Source organism: Hibiscus syriacus, unplaced genomic scaffold (assembly GCF_006381635.1).
Source record: "Hibiscus syriacus cultivar Baekdansim isolate YM2019G1 unplaced genomic scaffold, ASM638163v2 tig00010263_pilon, whole genome shotgun sequence".
In the NCBI taxonomy this organism is placed as follows: Eukaryota; Viridiplantae; Streptophyta; class Magnoliopsida; order Malvales; family Malvaceae; genus Hibiscus; species Hibiscus syriacus.
In genome coordinates, this window is record NW_024062210.1 from 324649 (window position 1) to 349502 (window position 24854).

Genomic DNA, 24854 nt, shown 5'->3' on the forward strand with positions numbered 1-24854 from the left:
AATAATATTTTGTAATGGTTAAATGCATATATATTAATAAAAATAATATTTTAATTGATATTATAGAGACCTTAAGTTAATTGAAATTTTATGTATATGAAGAATATAATCCAAAATATATATAGTTAACTTTATGATGAAACTTTGTGTGGAAACAAAGGCAAAGAGAACATTCGATGCCTAAAGGATGAGAATGTGGCGGCGGTGCTCATAGTCCCCGAGATTTTTCGACTTCGTCATCTCAAGTTTTCATTTCTACATTTTTTTTTTTTTGGTTTTGTTTTCAGAACATGTCCGAACATGATCTTTTAGATAATTCCTTAAGAGGAAAAATATTTTTTTATTTATAAAATATGGGGTTCATGAATGTCATAAGGAAATCTACCTTATCCCAACATTAAGATCTAAATTGTCTACTTTTTTGTTTACATATACATTGTCAAGCTACAATCTTAATTCCCTCATAATTTATGCCTACGGCTTCCTGTCTGAAAAACATGGGCTAATCACCATGAAACAAGGTATACATATGCAACTTTTTTTTTCTTTGTAAAATATCCAGAGCTGAATTGGATTAGACTTAGGATGATATTTCGGATTGTAAATTTAGATATTTATGAATATCTTATTTTTTATAAATTAAAATAATATTTAAATTCAGATGTTAGAATTATTACTTGTTGTGGATTTGAAGCGAATATGAATAGATACTCTTACATATTCATTATCCAAATTCGTATTACTTATGTAGATACATATTCAAACATTGATTTTGACTCTGGATTCTAAAATGAAGAATATGTTGGTTTCTAAATAGATCAATTCAGATCTCGATCATCCAATTTTTAATAGATTCATAGTTAGATTTACATGAATTTAAAAAGTCCACCTAATATGGCCGGTTGTTGTGAATGTTATTTTACTAATAGCTTTGGTCGTTGTATTTGTGTGAAAATAACATTGAAATGTGCAGCTGAATTTTCTGTTTTGGTGTAATATTATTAGGTTTTAAAGTTTTTTCCCCTTTAGTTATACTTTAAAATCAACTGTGTTATTATTTTTAATTATATATTAAGCTTTTATTTTAAAAAAAACATGATTAATTGATTTTCTCTCGTTGTATTTATGTTAATTACATTAATTGTAGTGAATTTTATTGATGCGTCAACATTTGGTCACGAAAATTATTTTTAATTATTAAAAAAGTTAAAAATCCATAAAAATTTATAAATTATAAAAATTTAAAAATTATAAAATCTAAAAAAATCTAAAATCTCTTTCAAAGTCTAAAAATTTAATTTTATTCTTTTGAGAACATAAAAATAATTAGATGTAGTATCGAGAAAAAATAATGTAAAAGTTAATAATTTTCACAATTTAATTTTGTAATATATATATATGTATGTATGTATAAGTCAAATTATAATTATTTATTTATTTTATTATATCTTACCTAAAATATATTATTTTTATTTTTATTTATGTTCATATTGTGCTTCTGTAATTAGTATATAATCTTTTAAGAGAAAATTCATAAGAATTATTCCCTTAGAAGTTTTACAAATATTGAAAAAAAAATTTCTCTTGTATTTGTAGACATACGAATAAATTTACGTGTTGTATATTGTTGCAGCTGTTACCCGAAATTGTTGTCAATTACTACAATTATTATGTTGTTAATTATAACTTAATTCCAGGTGATCATTTGACTGTTTTTAACAGCTCTAAGTTAAGACGAATCCACACTCTTGACTGTTGTATTCAGATTTTAATTAGGTGTTAATTATGATTTGTTACAACGCTATAAAAACTGTAGTTGGAGCGCTTTAGCTTGTTAGTACATGTAATTGAACAACTGTTGTATTAGCTATTAATACAATTATATTTGTGTCTGCATTTACGCCTTATGTTGAATTTTCTAAGCCTATAATTATCGAGGTTTTTTAGCTTTTCAATGGATCATCTGAAAAATACTCTCTCTACTCTCAAAGCTTTCTGTTTTCTTTCCAAGTTCTGTTCATAGAGAAGAACAATACCACCAACGTCCAATTTAAACTCCATGAATACAATTTTTAGAGAGATTGTATTAACCTCGAAGGAATTGTCCGGTTACATTAATTCCGACGAATATATTAATGCTAGGCCCATAAATGAGCTGTTGTAATTAGGTTAGCCTGTTTGGATTTTATGTGTAATGGGGTTTGTTTGTAGTGGGCTGAAGGGTGTAAACAGACTAAGGATGTGTTGGGCTATTTATGGGTTAATTGTAATTGAGTTTAATATTTGTATATTGGGTTACGTTAAAAAAAAGTAAATAAATAAACTGTTTATTTATTTTATTTTTAAAAATAAATAAAATATTTATTTATTGAAATATGTATTTAAAAATGGGCTTAAATGGGTGAAATGAAAAGAATAAAGTTTCATATTTTTTTTGTTAAAGTTTGAGAGTCGAACGAAATTAAATAGTTACACGGATCGCATACTTTTATTTAAAGTTTAGAGAACAAAACATATTAAAATATGTAAAAGAAATTCTAGTGCAATGTAGCGATTAAGGTATGATAAGCCGTATCATTAAGTGGAGGTCCGAGCGGCCAAGTGTTTGAGTATTGAAATCAAATAAGATTTTACATCGTCTCCAGTTAAGCTTATAATTATTAATATTCAAATTCAAACATATTAAATGCCATTTTCTGCGACCGTATCAATCAAACAAGCAGCAACTGAACCAAGACCAGCGAAAGCAGCCGCATGCATGAACTGAGAGTGGCAGGGGCAGTTCCCTGCTTCAGTGACTTCAAAGCTTCAATTAAAATGAAAAATAAACCCTAAAAGTTTGGAGGCTGCCACAGCATTAAACGGCTGCCATGCCATTCAAACACAGAATTTAAGTTCATCACATGCCAAGTTAATGCTATCCACCTCATGTTTACTTCTGTCAGTATTCTGGAACTTGCACAGATATGACTCCCAGTTTGAACACCAGATTCAGCTCAAAGTTTTGCAGAAACTTAAGTCTTTCTTTTCAGTTTGAATACCAACTAGTAGGAACCTTTATTTTTCCCTCTTACCCTGGTTTTTGGCTTCTACTAACACGAAGCTCTTACGGATTCGATCACAAAATCAACTCTTTATTGCATTGTTCAGCTTACCAAAGTGTGACTTGTACCTCTGTGCTAGTCCGAACATGCCAAGTGTACCACCGGTGTGAAGCATAACCAAATTGGCATCAGCTTCATATGCACAGGTAATTTGTGTCGCCGTTTCCCAAGCAGCTAAGGTATATACAGGATCCAATAGGATACCAGTTTGCTGTGCAACTTGTTGGCAAGCATCGATTTCCCCTTCCAAAATGTTGCCAAATCTATATGAAAGAGAGCAAAAACAGATTCGAAATGGACTCAGTCCGAGAATAAGAAGCTACTTTTCAAGAATTGACAACAATAAAGATATTTTATCCATTCTCATTCTTAACTTCATGATTTCTTAAAGCATTAGTTTGCTTCACATTTATTAATATTCTCAGTAAAAATTGTCTATCATAGATGATTTCCCCCGTGCATCAAAGAGGTTATGAACTAGCTTATGCAGAAGTTAAACTGTAAACAATGAAAAAGAAAACGAAAGCAGAACTACTTTACTTTCTCGGATGGAAACGGTCCACCCAATTCACAATTCCATCATTAGCTCTATTAAGGAAGTGACTATCAAGAAGATAACAAAATTGGCTCTTGAATTGAGCAATTAATCGCCTCTCTTGTTGTCTGTATGAATCAATTGTGTCAGCCAACATTATTGCAGTAATCTTCCATGGAAGCCTGGAAAGTAGCAACAGTAAACACGGGCTTCAATTTAGGAAATTCATTCATAAGACAATAACATAAATTTTTTGAGAATGCAAAGATACATGATGAAAGAAGTTCACACCCTAGATACATGGCACCAAGGCCTAAACCAACAGCAGTCGTCCCAGTACCAGAATCCACAACAAAATTGAATGCTCTCGTTTTTCCAAGTAAATGATCTTGAGATAAGTAGTCAACCAGACGAAACAGACCTATACGGAAGAAACCAATTAAATGAAGCTATCTAGAAACCAAAAAAAGGAACTTAAAACCTGAAATGGATAAATTAACAGCATACAAAGGATATAATTGAGAAAAATATTAAATGGTGACTATATACAAATAGATAATCTACAATTTTCCTTTACCTAGTAATGCAACAGCATCTCCAGCACCTTCATTGACTATCGCAACCTTATTTGAGTTGTTCTCGGTGCCCCTAGGAGCATCCATTTGCACAAACTTTGAAAACTGCAATGTCTGGGATGCTAGAGAAGCATCAATAATTTCATTGCAATATACGACACTACCATTATTGCCTGCAACCATACTAGCATGTGTCTGTAGCATTCCTTCCCTGTGGGCATAAAAGGATCTTGGAACATATGTTACATTTCCATAGATTGTTGAAATCAAGTTATAGCCAGTCAAAATTTGGGGTTGCTCTCCTCGTAGAAGCAAGTGTGACTTCAGTCCTCTCTCTGCACAAGAAACAGCTGGAAAACCCAAAAAAGACTAATATGATACAAGGCTTTATATGGCTGATATTGCTGAAATTATTAGAATTCTGGAGAAGAAAATTTGGGAGGAATTTACTCTTGTAACCGCAACAAGAAAATACCTACCAACAGCTGCTGCATGTGCGCTTTGACAACCACCACATGTAACCTAGAAAAGTCCTCAATATGAAATTATCTGGTCTCCGGAGTTTGCAAGATTGAAAAGGGTATTGACTAATAAAAATTCAATTAAAGAAAAATAGGGAAACAAGGGAGAAAAGTTGCACCGTGGAGACACGGTGCAGCCATTTGTGTCTATACAGTAGAGGCTGTATGGGTGGTAGGATATTCCATGTCGTAGAAATACATATTACCAATTGAAATTGTCCTATTAAATACTATTATAACTGTATCCACTATCCAAAGTCATTCCTGAACACAAAATGTTGACCATAACTGTCTATTCCATAAATATTTATGAAATTACAAACTATTCTTATTCAAGCCACCCATAACATAGAGAATAAACTGAAACTATTATTACTTAGTCTACTAATCCCTTAAAAAACATTGGTCAGCATCATATAAGTCTATAATGTCTCGCATGAAGAATGTTACCAGAGCTGCCATCTGTCCCACCAGATTCGCATAGAGATATAAGGGAGTTTAAAGATGAGAAACATTAACATGTGGAACCAGATGGATAATGCATATTCATATAAAAGACGGTAAATCTAAATCCACTTGCCATCTTACATGCGAAAGAAAGAAGATCTTACCACATCAGTCACTCCATGATCTTCAATGAGAGGAAGCAGTCCATCAAGTTTTCTTGCTTTATTGCCATTGACAAAGGGGTGCAATAAATCATCCCTAACAATATAGAATGATGAGCCTGGATTGTCCTCAAACATCTTCTTTCCAAGATGAGGGTGATTGTTGTTTGAGAAAGAAACATTGCTAAGCAATCCCCCTCCTTTTCGCCCTTCTGTGAAGGAGACCGTAATTTGATGAATTTTGGTATCAGGAATGAGCAATGTCCACCTTCTGTCAAGCAATTTTGACATGAACTGTTCACCATTTGGTTTGGCATTGGGAAGTGCCTGGAGTTGGAAACACTAGTCAACTATTAGTCCAAATCCCAGAAAACTACAATAATAACAGGGAAGATAGTATCAATTAACCATACAAGTGATCACCAATGGCTGCAGTAGCATAAAGACAATCCGAGGAGAAAGGAAGGAAGGGATTTTTACTTTCATGGGAGAGGGAAATGGGGAATCAGAATGAAAGAGTGAAATAATGCATTGAAAAAACTTATTAACTGCTTCAACCAGGATTGACGTGATACCAAATTGCCACATGTAAAGGCTAAACAACAGATCATAGTTTAAATTCTAATATTACATATCATTATATTCCTTCTTGATTCTCATATTTACAAGGAAAATTCGAAACTTTATATCAACCTGCAGACTCAATACCCAAACTCGAAGCAATTTTTAACAAGAAAACCATAAAATCCCGAGCAGATAGTAAGAACAGAACCTGAGCTGAAGGGAACCCATTTTTGTTGATAGCCGTTAAAGCAGTCTTAGTGGGAAAAGAATGAAGTTTCATTTCAGGCAGCTTCCTAGATTAGCTCGGACCCGGCGGGGACGCTTCTATTTGTTGTTGCCTTGTATTCGTAACTTTTCAAATATGAAGGATAAAGTACAAAAATGGTAACTATGCTCACTGGACTTTTAAAAAATACAAAACAAGCATTAAAGTTTTGATTTTGTTATAAAATAGTATATCATTTTTTTTCAAAATAATAATAAATATTATTATAATAACTTTTTTTATCTTTTATACATATACATGAATTATAAATAAAATAATTAAAGACTATATATAATAATATATGAAAATGTTCAATTTAAACTTATAATATATATGACAATATTCAATTTCTTCTTATAAAATACTATATTTTTTTACCAGAATAAAATAACAATACATCTATAATTTATTTATTTTTAAAACGTGGAGAATACTTTTAAATTTGAGTCGCCTCCACTGCGTGGATCCCCAATTTCCAAATTCAGTGAATTAAAAGTAACCGTCACCATAGAAACCAAAAATATTAGTACTCGTGGTCCAAGTTGATACTTAAAAAGAAAGAAAGGGGGAAGTTGTTGCCTTGTCTTTCTTTCTGATTCGGTTGCTAAGAAAAGTATCGATCAACACAGAGAACAAAAAGAGGCAATTTGATGATCAAATGATTATACTTCTTTTATGGAACGGAGTTTGACAACCTAATACCGTTGAAACGTCGCTGCTTTCAGTTGGTTGTTGTTATCGGGTCAATACCATCGGCCCGGCGACGGCGGAGTTCACTCCTCCTTATTTGCGCTTCTTCAAGCGCGCTTCACGACCATGATCCCTTGCCCCCGATTCTATCTCGGATCTCGCTCGCAGATCCACCTCCACCAAAACCAACTTCCTAGCTTCCGTTTCTCTTCTCGATGGATCCCACTTCTCGCCCCGCTGTCGTCATCGATAATGGTACCGGGTATTGATTAGCTTCTTTTTTTTAGTAACTGAATATTACTCCAAACTGCGTGATCTCTGACTGTTTGATGAAATTATTCTTCCTCTTTTTTTTTTTCTTCTTTCTTATTTATCTATTTATTTGCAGGTATACTAAGATGGGATTTTCTGGTAATGTAGAGCCTTGTTTTATTCAACCAACAGTAGTAGCAATTAACGAGTTTTTTCTAAATCAATCTAGAACTTCAAAATCGAATTGGTCAGCTCAGCATTCAGCTGGGGTAATGGCAGATCTTGATTTCTTCATGGGAGATGAAGCACTTGCGAAATCCCGATCAAGTAATACTTATAACCTTACCCATCCCATTAGGCATGGTCAAGTAGATAATTGGGATGCGATGGAACGGTATTGGCAACAATGTATTTTCAATTATTTACGGTGTGATCCTGAGGGTCATTACTTTTTGTTGACTGAGAGTCCACTTACTGCTCCTGAGAATCGAGAATATATGGGTGAGATTATGTTTGAGACGTTTAATGTTCCAGGGCTTTATATTGCTGTGAATTCTGTCCTTGCTTTAGCTGCTGGGTACACTACATCTAAGGTCCGTGATTTAGTTTTCTGTGGCACTCTGTTTTCTGGTATTATATATATTTGTTAGTTGTTACTAGTATGTTAGATTAATCGATTAGGGTCCTTGATTGTCCATGACTTTTAGTATTTGTTGTATTTATAAACTGCACATTGTGACATTGAATCATGAGTGCGAATGTTGGTTCTAGGATGGTTACGTATTCATCAGTCAACTAGCAATTGATTTAAATCCATTTAGTCATTGGGAAAGAATTGCAGTATTGCTTTTAGCTTACTCTAATGTCTTAAATTCTCTGTAGCATGGTAATTAATTGTATCCATCTTAGAACATTATGAATATTATTGTTGGATTAATTTATAATGATTAACCATGTTATGTTTGTAGAAAATGCTTTCATTTGTATAAAACTTCCAGTCTTTACATTTAAAATACATTAAGCTTGAAGGTTTTATGAGATAAAAGTCTTTGCCAACTCCCTCAAATGTTTATACTATTCATTTGCATGTTAATAGCTTAATCCATATGGTGCCTGCATTATACTGTTTCAATATGTTTAAATTTGTTTTATCTTTAATTATTGGAGAGAATTATTCTGAAGTCATAGATGTTGCAAATCTTATTGGCATAAGCTGTGAGTTAGGTTGAATACTTTATGCTTGTAGAGTTTAAAGAACTACTCTATCTTCTATTTAGCTTCATACCCTACATTTTGTGTGTTGTTTTTCTTGCTAATCATCATTTTCATTTAGTTTAACGTACAGTTTTCTATAGTGTGAGATGACAGGGGTGGTCGTGGATGTTGGAGATGGGGCTACACATATCGTACCTGTTGCAGATGGTTATGTTATTGGGAGCAGCATTAAGTCAATACCAATAGCAGGAAAAGATGTTACACTCTTCATACAGCAGCTCATGCGGGTATATTTTTTTCTTTCAAGACTTGTACTTTGATACCATTGGATTTCTGTTTATTCATTTGGATAGTACTTAATGTTATTATTATGTCATAAAGAGAAAAAATACTCTCCTTGGCATTACTCAGCCATATCTATGGTTGGATTTATTGGTGTTCTCAAGCTGTGAATCTAGGTGTGCCTACGCCTTAGTGCTAGGCAACTAAAGCACCTTAGACCCTTTCAGGCAAGTCACATATGGTCAGGAACATGCCCAGCGTACCTTGCACATGAGGCAGTATAAAGGTTCTAGCACCTACAGTGCACCCTTTGATATCATTGGATTGCTGTTTATTCAATTGGATAGTACTTAATGTTATTCTTATGTCATAAAGAGAAAATACTCTCCTTGGCATTACTCAGCCATATCTGTGGTTGGATTTATTGATGTTCTCAAGAGTGAACCTAGGTGTGCCTCACCTTAGTGCCAGGCAACAAAAGCACCTTAGACCCTTTCAGGCGAGTCACATATGACCAGGAACGTGCCCAGTGTGCCTTGTACATGAGGCAGTGTAAAGGTTCTAGCACGGTAGCACCTAGAGTGCACCCTTTACAACATTCGCATTTAGTTGTTTATGCACTTACCTTTTTATATACTGTGCTTTCAAACATTCTGTTCCAGTTTGTGACAGATTCTTGGATCCTTCCAAATTTATTTTTGGCTGTGTGGTAGCGTCTTTGAGGAAACATAACGTCATTTTACATATGTTCAGTTTATTGTCTTGAATTTGTTTCCTTTTGAAGCAATGCTAGTTTGAATTTGAGAACAGGAGCTGCTATCCGGAAGCAGGCTGAATTAAAGTTTCTTTTTGTTTCTTCGTGGTATCTGTTTGCCAAGATGGCTTTTTTTGTAAAGGCTCACAAAAACTGGGTTTAAACATTGAATTCCATTAGTTTCTATTGTCTTTGTATCGTATATTTGTGGATTTGGAAATTGTAAAATAACGTGTTCAGTGATAATGAATTCTTGCCCTTTCACTCTGTTATGTGCAGGAAAGAGGAGAGAAAGTTCCGCCGGAGGACTCATTTGAAGTTGCTCGGAAAGTTAAGGAGAGATATTGCTACACTTGTTCTGATATTGTCAAGGTTTTTTTTTTTTGCTTCTGTTGGATTGTGATTTTGGAAATATTTTGGCTCACTGGTTTGCTGCAGGCTTCTTACCCAGCATGACTATAATGATGTTCACTAGTTCTGCATTCTTATGAAAATTTGATAATAACTATTTTTTATATTTATCTCAGGAGTTCAACAAGCATGATAAAGAACCTTCAAAGTACATCAAACAGTGGAGAGGTATTAGACCAAAGACAGGGACACCATACTCCTGTGATATTGGTTATGAACGATTTTTGGGCCCTGAGGTTTGTCCTTTTTTTTTCCTTGTAAACTCATTCCTATAGTTTAAGATTACTGGAAGTATTCCTTTATATTAGTGTATATATAAATTTCATAATATTAGATTTAGGGGCTGGCAGTTAGCCTGCGGTATAAAGTTATGAACGATTTTTGGGCCCTGAGGTTTGTCCTTTTTTCCCCTTTTAAACTCATTCCTAGAGTTTAAGATTTCTGGAAGTATTCCTTTATATTAGTGTATATATAAATCTCATAATATTAGATTTAGGGGCTGGCAGTTAGCCTGCGATATAAAGTTATGAACGATTTTTGGGCCCTGATGTTTGTCCTTTTTTTCCCTTGTAAATTCATTCCTAGAGTTTAAGATTACTGGAAGTATTCCTTTATATTAGTGTATATATAAATCTCATAATATTAGTTTTAGGGGCTGGCAGTTAGCCTGCGATATACATTTATATATGAGAAAAATCTTGATTTCCTTGTGCTATTTACATTTCTCAAGGGCATTCTTTGTCATTTTTTGTGCTTTGGTGATGCAACTAATTATGTGATAATAGACTTTGTTTTTTCAAGGAAAGAAACCCTGCCTTATCTATGCTGCTTATTAATTGCTTCTCAAATATTGCTTGTAAGTGATGTTTACTTAGTGGTTGGTTTGACAGGTTTTGTTTAGTCCCGAGATCTATAGCAGCAGCGATTTTACGACTCCTTTACCAGTTGTAATAGACAAGTGCATTCAGTCAGCACCAATTGACACAAGAAGAGCTTTGTATAAGGTGAAGTATTCATAGGCTCAAAAGAAAAAGAGAAAATAATAACACAAGCAAATTGCAAAATTTTCATTCTTAGACAAGAGAAATATAAATGAACAAGAAAGCATTTTATTTGAGGGTTTAGATGCACTGATTAAGGGTTAAACCGGTATATTTAGCTCAACTTTCAATTTTTTCTCAGATGAGAGTTCTCGAAAATTTGGGTTATTTTAGTTTAATCTCTTGCATCAATGTCTCTTATGTACTCATGAGTCGATTATAATTTCTTTTCTCAAATTTGGTTTGATTTTAATCTATATATATTGGAAGTGTAGCTAGTTGATTAGTTTTTTACAGAAAAAAATTCTTAGCCTAGTTGAAAGACATTGGTACTTGGCTGTGCTGATTGTTGGTTGCTTTCTTGATATTGACCAAAAGGCAAATCAAGCTTGCAGTTAAGTTCAGAGACTGAATGAATTCAGAAGAGAAAGGGAAATATCCACATTGTTTTCTTATATTTTAATATAAGATTTAAACTTATTTTTCTCACTGTTTAACTCTTTCAGAATATAATATTATCTGGTGGATCAACCATGTTCAAAGGCCTCCACAGAAGGCTGCAGCGGGATCTGAAAAAGATTGTGGATGCCCGAGTACTTGCTTCTGATGCTCGGCATGGTGGGGAAGTAAAAGTAAGAACTTTTGGGCTTTTAACTTACATTTTCATCCCAAGAAGAGCTCAGTGCTAATCTCCTTTTGGGGCTTCACCTTCTAGGTACAACCTGTGGAAGTTAATGTAGTGAGTCATCCTATCCAAAGATTTGCAGTGTGGTTTGGAGGTTCTGTACTTGCATCAACACCTGAATTTTTCGCGGTATGCATTTCTAAACTGATACTTTACTCATGTTTCTATACAGGCCACTGAATGGCATCAAGTTTGGCTTCTGTAGTTGGCCAATGTTCTTGCTATGCGCTTTCCAATTAGTGTTACCTTGTGCAATCTTAATTTATAAGCTAACATTTGGATTTTGGTTGAAAATCTCCTGACTTATATATGCAGGCATCTCATACAAAAGCAGAATACGAGGAATATGGAGCAAGCGTTTGTCGCACAAATCCCGTATTTAAGGGGATGTATTGAGGCAAATTTCCCTTTTCAGGTGATCAATGAAGAATCATTCTCCTATGATGCTCGAGGTGGTGACTAGCTGCTCATCAGTTTATTTCTGATTTGCTTGGCGCTCATGTGTGTTGGTTGTACGAGATGAGTAGAAGTAACATGTTAGGTAGCCACTAGCCAGTCTCAATAGCAGTGGTCAGAAAAGGAAAGTTATTACATTCATTATTTAATTAAGGAGTCAAGAGTCGTGAAGGCAGCCCCGTGGAATGCCATTCAAATTTGTTTGAGCTGAATTGCAGATCAAGTTTGAAATAGATGGATAAAAAATGTTTGAGCATATCAAGTTTCCAGCTTACATAGGAGAAATAAAATAAAATTAGTAAGATGGATGGTTTTGTTTTGGAAGGAGCAGCTGCCTTTCTCCCACCAGTGCATTCTCTGTTAGTAAACAGTTAGAAATCCGGTTTTCCTTTTATGACATTTAGTATTTGGTATTGATATTTTGTATGAAAAGTTGGGTAATATTCAAATATGGGTTGCTTGTGATATATTTTAATTGCAGAAATTAAAAGACAATCATACTACACGTAAAACCATGATTAGCATTATGATTTTTAAAGTTCTACAACATTTTAAACTACAATGAATATACAATATGACCAGGACAAATTAAAAGTCATATAACATGCCTTGTGCCTGCAAAGATGACAAAGTAGCTGGCAATGGCAGCAATTCCTGCGAAAGCCGATGATATCGTAATGGTGGTTGCACCGTTACTGTTAGGGGGCTGACCACTCATTGCACCAGTGGCCGCACTACCCAAACCAGCACTGCCAATGGGGATTTCAACGGTACCACTGTTACCAATAGCGGGTGCACCTGCGGCAGATTTAATGATGTCTTGAATGGGACCGGTGTGGCAGCGACGATAGTGGGGCTGGCAACGGCCTTGTTGTCAGCAGAAACCATCCCAAAAATGGCAATTAAGGTCAAAGCAAAAGCCAGGGTTTGGCGTGACATTTGATCTTTCTTTATGATGTGAAAAACAATTGAGATCTACTCTTCCAATGCTGATTTACAATACAAATTTAGGTACACTTTTTATATATATGTAGGCCTTTGGGGACAAGAATTGGATATGCATTGAAGATGGGATGAAATTCCAAGTTTTTTTTTTTTTTAAGTTGAAACACTTTGCGAAGAATCAGGAAAACCACTGCATATTTAGGAAGTAAGACGCACGAGAAACGAAATACGAGGCATCCTAAAAATTTAGGAATTAAAACATGTTTTAATTAATTCAGTTTCATAAATAAAACGAACTTGGTTTTTATTGTTCTTATCAATTAATTAATTATTTTTGTTTTTAGTATTGATTCTAAATAGATTTATTTTATAAAAATAAATAAATAATTAGATATCATTCTAATTATTAGTTTTTAAAAAAATCTTTAAAATGAACTTTTTATTTCCAAGATAATTAAAATAATTAGTTTAGGAAATATAATTGTCTTTTTCCTTTCTTTGTTTTGTTTGTCCTTTCAATATTGTTGATGGGAATAAGTTTATCTCATCAATTGTTGCCGGTTCATCTTTTATTATTTAGGCAGAAAGTCGTGGGTGATGAGGTAACAATTGTTGGTCGATGTTTCTCTATGAGAGAGATGAAGACATAAAGGAAGATGAAAGTGAAGAATGAGAAGAAAGTGGAGAGTTCCCTCTTTCAACCTTTCATTAGGGTATAATACTCAGATTATAGGATGGCTGATATCAGACTTATTATGATAACGATGGTTATATGTAGGTTGACTTAAACAAGATTGTTCTAGTTGTTGGATCAGGTTTAACTTTGTAAATCACATGAAACTATCAAAAGTCTAGTCATGGAACTATAGTCATTTGAGGAGTATGAGACATTGGATGAATCATGGACAATGATGTTATTTCCGAACGCATAACACTTGTTCCCATTGGTTGGGGGAGTGTCATAAAATGTCTTGATTCGAGACTTATAATGAAAAATATTACGTTAATCTCTTGATTTTGTTAAATAGTGGGGGCATCTTAATTCTCTCATTCTCCGGATAAAAGTGTCTCATTTCCCTTTTTTAGAAAATCTCGGTTGATAAGCAAAATAATCTTTGCATTAACAAAGGTATCTCGATGTTCACGCTCAAGCGGAGTATAATACCCATGGGTAGGACGGTAAAGGATACTACTCTTTTGACCAGAGATGAGACAATTCTCCATATTCTAGAGTAATCCAGACAATGTGAGGAGATGTCTTTATGCCAATAAAAGGGTAGAAGCATCCCAACACTTGCAGAAGTAGAGGATCATAGTCTTAGTAGACTCGTATAAACTTTTTAGATTCGAACAAAGTTATCTCTATGCTCCTAAATATACCCCTTGAAGGATTATCAATGCTTAGTAAATGTGCGAAGGTATTATCATACTCTGGACTATGCCATACAGAGGTGTTTTCATTATTTTTTTAGAGAGATCTTTGATTCTTCATGAAATATCATCCGAAGATTTTTCAATGTTATGTTGGTATTAGATGGTCTCGTGCTTAATGTGGAGTTATCCTTGACATTTCGACGAGTGCAAAGTGAAATTTTATTTGGTACATTTTAATAGAGAAAGTTATCATACTCTAAATCGGTTGATTTTTCGAGTGATGAGAATCTAAATTTTGTTGTGATCTTGGGAAGGAGAATGGAGATTGGCTTGAGGAGTTTGGTGAAGATATCATTTATATTTCAATTTATTTTCTTATATTCTAACAATGTTATTATTGAATTAACATTATAAAAGTAATTTATTATTGAATTATTAAATATTTGTATATGATAATATTAAAATTAAAATGAATGAAATATTAAATAATGTGATAAAATATTTGAATTTGTTTGAATATATTCCGTCATAGTTTTATTTAAATGTAAAACAATTTAAATATGAGAATCAAAAGAATAATGTTAGGAGTAAAGATATATCTTGTAGATATTACAAACTCAAATAATATTATTTATAAAATAACTTTAAATTCATTTAAATAAAATAGATATTTCATAAAAGAATGATAAAAAAGTATTTTTTATTAATATATAAATATTATAAAATAATATTTCATTTGATAATAAATATTTAAAAACAACTCGATATTTGAAATGGGCAATACCCATTTTGCCACCTCCCAGGATCACTAGGGCTTTCGATTCAAAAACACAGTGAAAAAACGAAAAGCGTGCCAACATTTTAGCTCAGAATCTTCCACATTCTTCTTCGTCTCATTTCCTAACTGTTAAACGGCCAAGGCACCGAGACACTAAACAAGAAGGAAAAGAAGCGAAGATTGCCCAGGAAACAGTAAAGCTGGGAGGAAAATGGCGTTGGCATTCGATTAATACGGGAGGCCTTTCATTATACTGAAAGAGCAAGAGCAGAAAACCAGGCTCAGAGGGATCGAAGCCCAAAAAGCTAACATTTCCGCCGGCAAAGCTGTCGCCCGGATTCTCCGAACCTCTCTCGGACAAAAGGCATGGATAAGATGCTCCATAGCCCCGACGGCGATGTCACCATCAGTTAACTCCTTTTCCGCTTTGTTATTTATTTATCTCTTCATCTCCGGATTACTGGTTACTTGATTATGATTTTGAAAATTGATTTTTCTGCTATGGATCTGTTTGGCACGATTTCTGAGTTTCTGGTTGCTTACTAATTTTTGAACTAGAAACATCGAATTTTGGGTAATGTCAGATAAACTTAGCTAATTTGAAATCTTAATGTTAAGAACAGTGCTCCTTGAAGTTAATATTTGTGGAGTAAACGTGTTAATTAAATGTTATATTTGTTTTTTAGATTAAAAACTAGGTTTTGTTCAAAGGTTCCTGATGTAGGATTTTGTGGATGTTGTCAGCGAATGATGGGGCCACCATATTGGAGCAGATGGATGTTGACAATCAAATTGCTAAGTTGATGGTTGAACTTTCTCGGAGTCAAGATTATGAAATTGGTGATGGAACAACAGGTCTTGTTTTCATGGCTGGAGCACTTCTTGAGCAGGCCGAGCGGCTATTAGAACGTGGCATTCATCCCATTCGGATTGCTGAAGGTTATGAAATGGCTTCTAGAATAGCTGATGAGCATTTGGAACATATATCTCAGAAGTTTGATTTCGGGCCAACAAATATAGAGCCTCTGGTTCAAACTTGCATGACTACTCTTTCCTCCAAAATGCAAGTTTCCTACCTCTTTTTCCTGGTCAATTTCTGTAGTATAAGTTTTTTACCCTAGCAATGTTTGACCTCGTCTGAATGTTAGTTCCATACCCTAACTTGGAGGGATTTTGGTTGATCTTGATTGGTTGTCCTTTTAACTGCATCTTCTGTTAATTTTTTTTAATGACACTTCTGATGGTTGCAAAAAGGAAATAGCTGGGTTTGTTTTGGATGGACTAGCGTGTTTATGGTGGAGTGTTGAACAATCCGAATTTGATGGCACTTAACTCAATTTAAATAGCTCTTGCTGTCAGCTAGTAATTCTTAAGCTTATTAGTATTGGGAAGTGAAACTCCTGATATTGAAATTCATTGCAACTGTTGAGTGTGATAAATTGAGAATGCAATGCTAGAGTGATATATAGTGTATATGTTCTCTTTTCTGAATCTGTAACCATTTCTTCTGTGTGAACCGATGCAAGCGCCCTTTGGCTGAGATTTCTGTTAAAGCAGTTCTCTCTGTTGCTGATCTAGAGAGGAAAGATGTCAATCTAGATCTGATTAAGGTTGAGGGGAAAGTTGGGGGAAATTGGAAGATACTGAGCTTATTTACGGGATCACTGTTGACAAGGACATGAGTCATCCACAAATGCCTAAGCAAATTCAAGATGCAAAAATTGCCATATTAACTTGCCCATTTGAGCCACCTAAGCCAAAGACTAAACATAAGGTAGACATTGATACACTGGAAAAGTTTCAGACTTAGTGTCAGCAAGAGCAAAAGTATTTTGATGACATGGTTCAGAAGTGCAAGGTATGATTGCATATTGGAGTTCATATGAATTTTTTATTTTTGTTTGATTTTTTGCATTCTTTCTTGGTTCAAGTTATTTTCTTTGGAGAGAGGAAAAAAGAAAATGTGGGTTGAGGGGAGAGGGGGTACTGATACAGACACCTCTGCAATTTTGGGGTAGACAACTTGTTCTTATACTAATGTTTGTGCAGGATGTTGGTGCCACCTTAGTTATCTGTCAATGGGGGTTTGATGATGAGGCTAATCGTTTATTACTGCACTGTCACTTGCCCGCTGCCAGATGGGTTGGCGATCTGGAGTTGGAGCTCATAGCAATAGCGACTGGTATGTTCCCTTTTAGGTTAGATTCCTTTTGAAGACATGCTAACCAATTTCTTGATAGATAGATATTTAGCTGTTAATAAAGTATGCATCCTTATCAGTGGTCTTATTATATTTATTTTCATAGGTGGAAGGATTGTGCCAAGATTCCAGGAGTTGACCCCAGAAAAGCTGGGAAGGGTATTTTTTTCCCATTGTTTGTCTATATTGCGTTGCTTAAAATGTATGCTAGATAAAGTCATCTATTGGAATTTGGAAATTTTTCCATGCATCACATAGAGGAACAATTGGTGAAAGCTCAAATGTGACGATTCAACATTGAGTGACTTCTAGTTAAAACAATCACTATATCAGTGCTGATTTGGATTAGTAATTTATGTTTGATGAAGTTTAAACATTTTAAAATCTCATGTTAATTGCCTGGCATTGAATCATCTTACAGGAAACACTTATTTGCAATTTTTATTCTGTTTTAGGCTGGTTTGGTCAGAGGGAAGTCTTTTGGAACCACAAAAGATAAAATGTTATACGTTGAACACTGTGCAAATTCAAGGTCTGTAACTATATTTATTCGAGGAGGTAGATTCTTACCATTGTTTTTTCTTGTGGCTTACTATATTTTGTTGAATTGATAATCAGTCATTTTTTATTTTGTTACTAGAATGGGAGTTATTGAAAAGATGAAGTCTAATGACATTCTTATTTGATTTTGTGTCTTGAATTTGCTAAAGTCCACATGCTTTATATTTATTTTTATGTTTCTAAATTGTTGGTTCTAAAGTATTCTGTCTAATCTAGACGCATTGGTATCTTACTGGAACTGTTTTAGAGAATGCTTGTTTTTCACCAGCTAACTGAATAGAAAAATGACTCGGTTAAAGTGTGGTATTATTAAAATAAAATAAAAAACTCATACGACACTTTTAACACAAACCAATAAATTTCTTGCTTCTGTTTTTGTGGAATGTGATATGCTGCATTCTTGTTTTGAGGTGTTTGGACATCTTTATTCTTGACCAATGCTGAACTGGTTGGCCATTTACACAAGGCAAGGGTTTGCTCTTACACTGTATAATGTTCTTGAGAAAAGTAACAAAAGGTAAAATACTGCCAAGTGGAATGCCCTAAGCTGAACCGAAATATATAAGGTGTGTGTGCACGCGTGTGTATATATATATATATATATATATTATTGATGTTGCCCTTTGTTTTTGGTGATGCATAGGGAACAAGATGATGATAGAGGAGACGAAGCGTAGTATACATGATGCACTGTGTGTGGCCAGGAAGCTCATTCACAACAATTCTATTGTCTATGGCGGTGGTTCAGCTGAAGTTTCTTGCTCAATTGCTGTAGAGGCTGCTGCTGATAAGTGTCCAGGCGTTGAGCAGGTACAAAGAAGCTCATTTAATCATCTAAATTTTTTACTATTCCTTTTTTGTTGGTCTAATTATATAATCTTTATTTCCTTTTATTTGCAGTATGCAATCCGTGCATTTGCCGATGCTTTAGATTCTGTCCCCATGGCCCTGGCCGAGAATAGCGGCCTTCAACCTATTGAGACGCTATCTGTGGTGAAATCTCAGCAAATTAAGGTAAGTTGGTAGTAATTAGCATGATGATGGTCGCCAATTTGTATAATCTCATCAGCAACATGCGATTTGCAGGAGAACAACCCTCACTTTGGGATAGATTGCAATGATGTGGGAACTAATGATATGCGTGAGCAAAACGTGTTTGAGACTCTGATTGGGAAGCAGCAGCAGATCTTACTGGCAACACAGGTAGTTAAGATGATTTTGAAAATTGATGACGTTATTTCCCCATCCAGTTTATGAGATTTAATCTGGAGCATGTTTTTGCTTATAAAATTTTGAACTGTCATTCTCTTTGATTTCTTGTTGATGTTGATATTGTGCTTATTATAATTTTTCTTTTTCAAATTTCATTCTGATTGATAAGCTTTGGAACACTATGTAAAAGGTGAAAATAACAATGCAAATTGATTTTTTTATTATTTTCAGTTAAATTTTAATTTGAATTTAAATAAATTGATTTTTGGTTTCCATGCAAATGAAGTAAAGTATAAATCGGAACATAGAGTATTTAGGTACAACAACAAAAATAAGAGATTGAAGCGAAATGGAACGTGCTCTTTAATTTTGCTCCTAGACAAAACAACGGAGTGGCAGATGCCTGGCACGTATGGCTTGGAACTGTCCATTTGGATTGCATATGTTCCAATCTATTTTTGAGTTAATTATATGACATGCATTATTTTCAGTTTGAATACAAAAAAAAACCCCTCTATTTTTTAGTTTATATGTTTGATATATGTATTGCACTGAATTTTTTAATATAACATAAATTGTTTTTTCTCTAATTTTGCGTATGAAGTATTGTTTTGTCAATCGTTTTTGTTAACTGTAGATGAAGTAATAGTAACGAGTCATTCAGAAATTGATATATGGGTTTTTTTTTACCTTATTTGAAACATAATAATAAAATTGATCTTCAATATTTTATTAATTTTTAATTTCATAAAAATCACATAAAAATAATATATTTTTAGAAGGTATAAAAATATTTATATCAATAAATAAATGATACGTGATACTTTTCTTAAAGAAGTCACCTTTTTTATTTAAGGTATACAGCAAAATTAGATTTTTATAAAAGGTTCACTATTGTCTATTTTCATTACTCTTACCAATAAATTCACATTTCAAGCGAGCTCTGTTTAAACTATAATTTTAAAATTTAATATATCGTATTTCACCTAGATTGTAATTAAAAAAATTAATATATCTTACATATTTAACTCTTTAAAGTTCTACAGTGCGGCAACCTTAATATACGGTTAAAGAAAGGCACTATCAGTTTTGTTATTATTTTTTTAAACATTTTCGGTAAAATATTACCTAAAATATTATTATTATTATTATTATTTTTTGGATAAGTTAGCTTTTATTATCCAAAATAGCATTGAAGCTACAAGAACGTCCCAAAAAAAGGGTTTACAATCAAATACTTACAACAAAAATGATTAATCTATACCCAGGAGTTGCAAAGGTTACAATTAACATTATCTAATCTATTGATATGTTTGTCTCTAATTTGGGTTCGGACTATCTCTTTAATGGAAGATAGAAGTTGGTCGACTTCTCTGGATCCTCGATGAAAAATTCTTCTATTTCTCTCTTCCCATATCATGTAGATGAATGAATTCCAAGCAAGCTTCATGATTGTAGTAATGAGGTATTTACCTTTTCATTCGTCACAAGCCCAGCAAATAGTTTCATCCCATGTCCTGTGAGAAACTCGCAGATGAGAAAGGGTAAGAATGGAGCTCCATAGGGATTTAGCAAAGCTGCAATCAGATAATAAATGGTCTCTTGTTTCATTAGAGTCATTGCAAAACACACAACTGCAGTCATTGACGATGCCCATCCGAGATAGTCTTCATCTAGTTGGAAGTCTGTCCAAGATGGCCATCCAAGTGATCATACTGAATTTCGGTATGTGGGAGGGAAACCATAAGATTTTATGCCATTGAACCTTGCTTCTTTTTTATCTAACAGCTTCCCAAACATCTCTGGTTGTTGTAGTTCCCGCGTTTATAATTGGAAGAGCAGTGGATCGAAGCTTCATTAATCTCTTGATGCTCCATCTGTAAGAAGGTTTAACAGCCATATTTTTGAAGTCCTCATTTTTTTATAACATAGCAGTATAACCAGGCGACCCAGAGTGACCCTTGCCCTGCCAGAACATTTCGAATTAGCTGGACCATACAGGCAGTGTTCCAAGTTTTGATGTTTTTCAAGCCTAATCCACCTTCAGATTTGGGCCAACAAATACGAGTCCAACTGGCTCTGGCTCCGGAAGCAGACTGGTTCGTTCCTTTCCAAAGGAACCTAGAACAGAGCTGGTTAATACGATTAATAATAGACTGAGGGAGATTGAACTGCCTACACCAGTAATTGGCCATACTATACAGGACCGTTTTAACTAATTCAAGTCTTCCAGCATAACTTAGGAGTTTGCTTGACCAATGGTGAAGTCTAAGCTTGATTCTGTCGATTAGAGGCTGGCAGTCCTGTTCAGTTAGTTTTTTAGTGACTAAAGGAATTCCCAAATATCTAACAGGGAGAAGACCTTATTTGAACCCAGAAATACATTTGATAATTTGAAGATTCCGAGATGAGATTCTAGAAGCAAAGAGTTCAGTTTTGCTTACATTGAGCTTAAGACCAGACATGTGGTAGAAGTGATTTAAAACAGAGATAATCCCAGCAATTGAATCAGGATTTCCTTTGCAAAAAATTAAAAGATCATTTGCAAAAGAGATGTGAGTAAGGCCTAACTTTTTACATTTAGGATGGTAGCCGAAGATCCCTTTGGTGGCAGCAAGATTAAGAGTTTTAGAAATGATGTTCATTGCCAACACAAAGATGATAGGGGACAAAGGATCACCTTGCCTAATTCCTCTCTGGCCTTTGAAATAACCAACCAGACTGTCATTGAGGGAAATTGAGTATCTAGCTTCAGAAAAACATGCTTGTATCCACCTTATGAAGATACTTGGTAGCCCAATAAAGTAAAGTAAAGTAGAGATGAATTCCCAATTAAGGCAATCAAAAGCTTTCTGAAGGTCTATTTTGAGAGCACACCTTGGGGAAATATGCTTCCTGCTATAACCTCGAACTAAGTCTTGAGCAAGAAGTGTATTATCAATGATAGATCTTCCTTTAACAAATGCAAACTGGTTGGGAGTAATGATTTCTGGAAGCAGCATGGTCAACCTTTTAACAAGGATTTTGGTGATAATCTTATAAAGCACTGAGCAGCATGAAATTGGCCTATAATCCTTGACAGTACTTGGGTTCTGAACTTTAGGAATCAAAGCTATTATAGTGGCATTGAAGGCATGCAAGATGATGGCTTCTTGAAAGAAAAATCTGATAGCTTTGATAACATCTTCGCCTATCACAGACCAAGTTTTTTTTGAAGAAAATGGGGTAATTCTATCTGGACCGGGGCCTTATCATTACCTTGATTAAAGAGAGCATCTTTGATTTCCTCATTAGAGACTGGTTTGACAAGATCAGAAGAAAAAACAGCAGACAATTCAAATTGAAGCAGATTTTTTAAAGATTGAACATCAGTCTATTGAACATTCGGATCAGTTGTTCCAAGTTGTAATTTAAAGTACTCAAGTACTTCTGATGCCATATCATCATAAGATTACAGTATTTTGCCTTGGGAATTAATGAGTACCCGAATGGTATCTCGTTTGTTTTTTGTAGCAATGACAGAGTAGAAGAACTTGCTGCATTTGTCCCCCTCTTTGAGCCATCTAATTTTAGCTTTCTGCCTAAGGAATTGATTTTCAGCCTCTTCGAGATTAGCAAGCTCATTTTGAACATTGAGTTCATCAGCAATTGAGCAGGATCATTTGAGAGATTGGATCTGTAAATGTTCCAGCTCAGCTCTCTTGAGATTAACTCTAGCAGAAATGTTACTGTAAGAATTCCTGTTAAGGGATTATAAACAAGGCTTTAACCGTTTTAACTTGAGGAACAAAGCCTGTATTAGGTTGCCTTGAACTGGTTACTGCCAAGAAAGGGTAACTATATCAATAAAGGAAGGGTGAGAAGACCATAAATTGAAGAACTTGAAAGGTTTGAGTCTGTTTATCTGGGTCTCTTTGTTAAGCCAGACCACTGCCATGCAATGATCTGAGATACCAGGGGCACTGAATTCAACAAATGATCCTTGAAAGGCATTGGCCCAAAAGGAGTTAATTAAAACTCTATCAAGTTTCCTAGCTAAGAAAGCATCTTTTTGCTTGTTACTCCATGTGAAAATGGGTCCAAAAAATGGGTGATCTTGTAGAAGGAGGTCTTGATTCCGTTCTTGGAAATTCTTCATTTGAGATGAAAGGTAAGGGACAATAAGATCTGAATCTGAGCTTTCAGAGTAGTGGAGGTATGAGTTAAAATCCCCTCCAAGAATCCAAGGGATAGAGTTGAAGTGTTGGTCAAGATTCCTAAGATACTGTCATAATTGTCTTCTGTTAGTGCCATTGTTACTGCCATAAATGGCAGTGATAATAAAAGGAATACTGTTGTATTGAAACTTGACAGTGATACTTTGGTCAGAAGAATTGAAGAGAGAAATATCGATTCCTTTTCTCCAAAGCAACCAGAGTCTTCCATTAGAGGCAAAATCATAATTTGTTAACACATTCCAGCTTTCAAACTTTGAATGCAGAATTTTATCAGAATTCTCAGCTTTAATACGGGTCTCCATCAAACAAAGAATATCAACTTTGTAAGGATTGGCTCTTTGAATAACTTTTATTTACTTTTGAGGATTATTTAATCCTCTCGTGTTCCAAAAGCAAATTATCATTGAGAATGGGTTTTTGAAGTTCCTCCTTTTTCTACAGAAGACCTAGAAATAGCAAGATGCTTTTTCTTTTTAGCCTTTAAGTCTTTAAGGAGAATAGAAACTCCAGAGGTAGCAAGTCTAGATTTCTTAGTAGGGACTTCAACAATAGGAGAACTCTCATCAATGGAATTCAGTATTTCAAATCTATTAGCAGATCCTTTAAGAGAAACATTAGATTTAGCCTTTAGGGGTATGCCTCTACCTCTTTTAGGCAATGAAGGAGACTCATGAGCTTTGATTGGAGAGGATGGAGGCTTTGAGATAGTCTCTAGTTTAGCATGATCACTAGTTTAGAAAGCGGGAGAGTTACTATAAGCAGGAGTCAAGACAGTGAAGTTTGGTTGTTCATCCTTGGAGGATTGTTCTATTTGAGTAGGACAAACTGGAACTGTTCCTGGGAGAGGATCAGTAGTTTCAGAGAGATCTGTAACATGAGGAGAGCCTGATTGATGGTTCTGTAAGTCTACAGATGATTCAGTAGGCTTTGAATCATTAATAGAGTTAACATCAGTCTTTTTCCTCCAAATTTTCTTAGGAGCTGAAGAATGTTGATTTGGGCAGTTTTTATCAGAGTGTCCAAATTTCACACACATTTTACATCTAGATGGGAGCCAAGGAACTTCAACTTGAATATGTGTGTTTTGACCATTTGCAAGTATGACTTCAACAGATTCAGGAATTTCCAGTTTAGCATCAATTTCAACACAAACTTTAGCAAAATGCAGTCTAGATTTAGAAGTTGTGGTAGAGTCCATAGAGATTGGATTTCCTAAAGCACTAGCAATATAGCTAAGACCATCTTGAAAATACAATTCAAGTGGAACGTTGTAAAGATGAATCCATAAAGCCAGTCGAGCTAAATCAAAGTCAAGCCTATGCATATTAGGCTCCCAAATTCTTAAGATTAAAGGCTTGTTAAAAATGTGTCAGGGTCTATTTTCGAGGACCCAATCTCTAGCAGAGTCAGTATTGAAGGAAAAAATGTATAGGTTATTTCTAGCATGACTGACCTGAACTCATGCTCCTTTCGTTGGGTGGTTCCAAAGGGTTTCGATGATTCTCTGCAAAGCTATGAAATTTGGTGGCGCCCCAAGGAATTGTCCCACCAAAGAAGATTTCTAGGCTGTTGTTCCGGCTTCAAAGACATCAGGTGGTGGGCAGACAATC

General features: G+C 34.6%; 3 protein-coding genes, 1 long non-coding RNA gene and 1 pseudogene across 5 annotated transcripts; 2 read left to right on the forward strand and 3 right to left on the reverse strand.

Annotated features, from left to right (window-relative positions):
• Positions 1-2682: 2682 nt before the first annotated feature.
• On the reverse strand, positions 2683-6245 carry LOC120203697 (D-cysteine desulfhydrase 2, mitochondrial). 2 transcript variants are annotated; one of them, XM_039203885.1, is made up of 7 exons: positions 6116-6245; positions 5347-5670; positions 4694-4736; positions 4217-4564; positions 3931-4060; positions 3645-3821; positions 2683-3367 (listed from the first exon to the last, which is right to left on the reverse strand). In XM_039203885.1, the coding sequence occupies exons 1-7, from the start codon at positions 6185-6187 to the stop codon at positions 3127-3129; spliced, it is 1335 nt and encodes a 444-aa protein (XP_039059816.1). In that variant the 5' UTR covers positions 6188-6245; the 3' UTR covers positions 2683-3126. The 2 variants fall into 2 exon arrangements, with proteins under 2 accessions (XP_039059816.1, XP_039059817.1); XM_039203886.1 differs by lacking the exon at positions 6116-6245 and adding an exon at positions 5757-5835.
• Positions 6246-6743: 498 nt separating this feature from the next.
• LOC120203698 (actin-related protein 3-like) lies at positions 6744-12080 on the forward strand. The gene is made up of 9 exons (XM_039203887.1): positions 6744-7124; positions 7251-7707; positions 8470-8616; positions 9645-9737; positions 9893-10012; positions 10667-10780; positions 11323-11448; positions 11532-11630; positions 11817-12080. The coding sequence occupies exons 1-9, from the start codon at positions 7078-7080 to the stop codon at positions 11895-11897; spliced, it is 1284 nt and encodes a 427-aa protein (XP_039059818.1). The 5' UTR covers positions 6744-7077; the 3' UTR covers positions 11898-12080.
• On the reverse strand, positions 8871-9321 carry LOC120203700. The gene is made up of 2 exons (XR_005523890.1): positions 9188-9321; positions 8871-8907 (listed from the first exon to the last, which is right to left on the reverse strand). It is a non-coding gene; the product is annotated as an uncharacterized LOC120203700 (long non-coding RNA).
• Positions 12081-15077: 2997 nt separating the features above from the next.
• On the forward strand, positions 15078-19146 carry LOC120203699 (annotated as a pseudogene).
• A 4498-nt stretch (positions 19147-23644) lies between these two features.
• Positions 23645-24568, reverse strand: LOC120203810. Its single transcript, XM_039203984.1, has 2 exons — positions 23998-24568; positions 23645-23955 (listed from the first exon to the last, which is right to left on the reverse strand). Exons 1-2 carry the CDS (start codon positions 24566-24568, stop codon positions 23645-23647), a joined length of 882 nt encoding a protein of 293 aa, XP_039059915.1.
• Between the last annotated feature and the right edge of the window lie 286 nt (positions 24569-24854).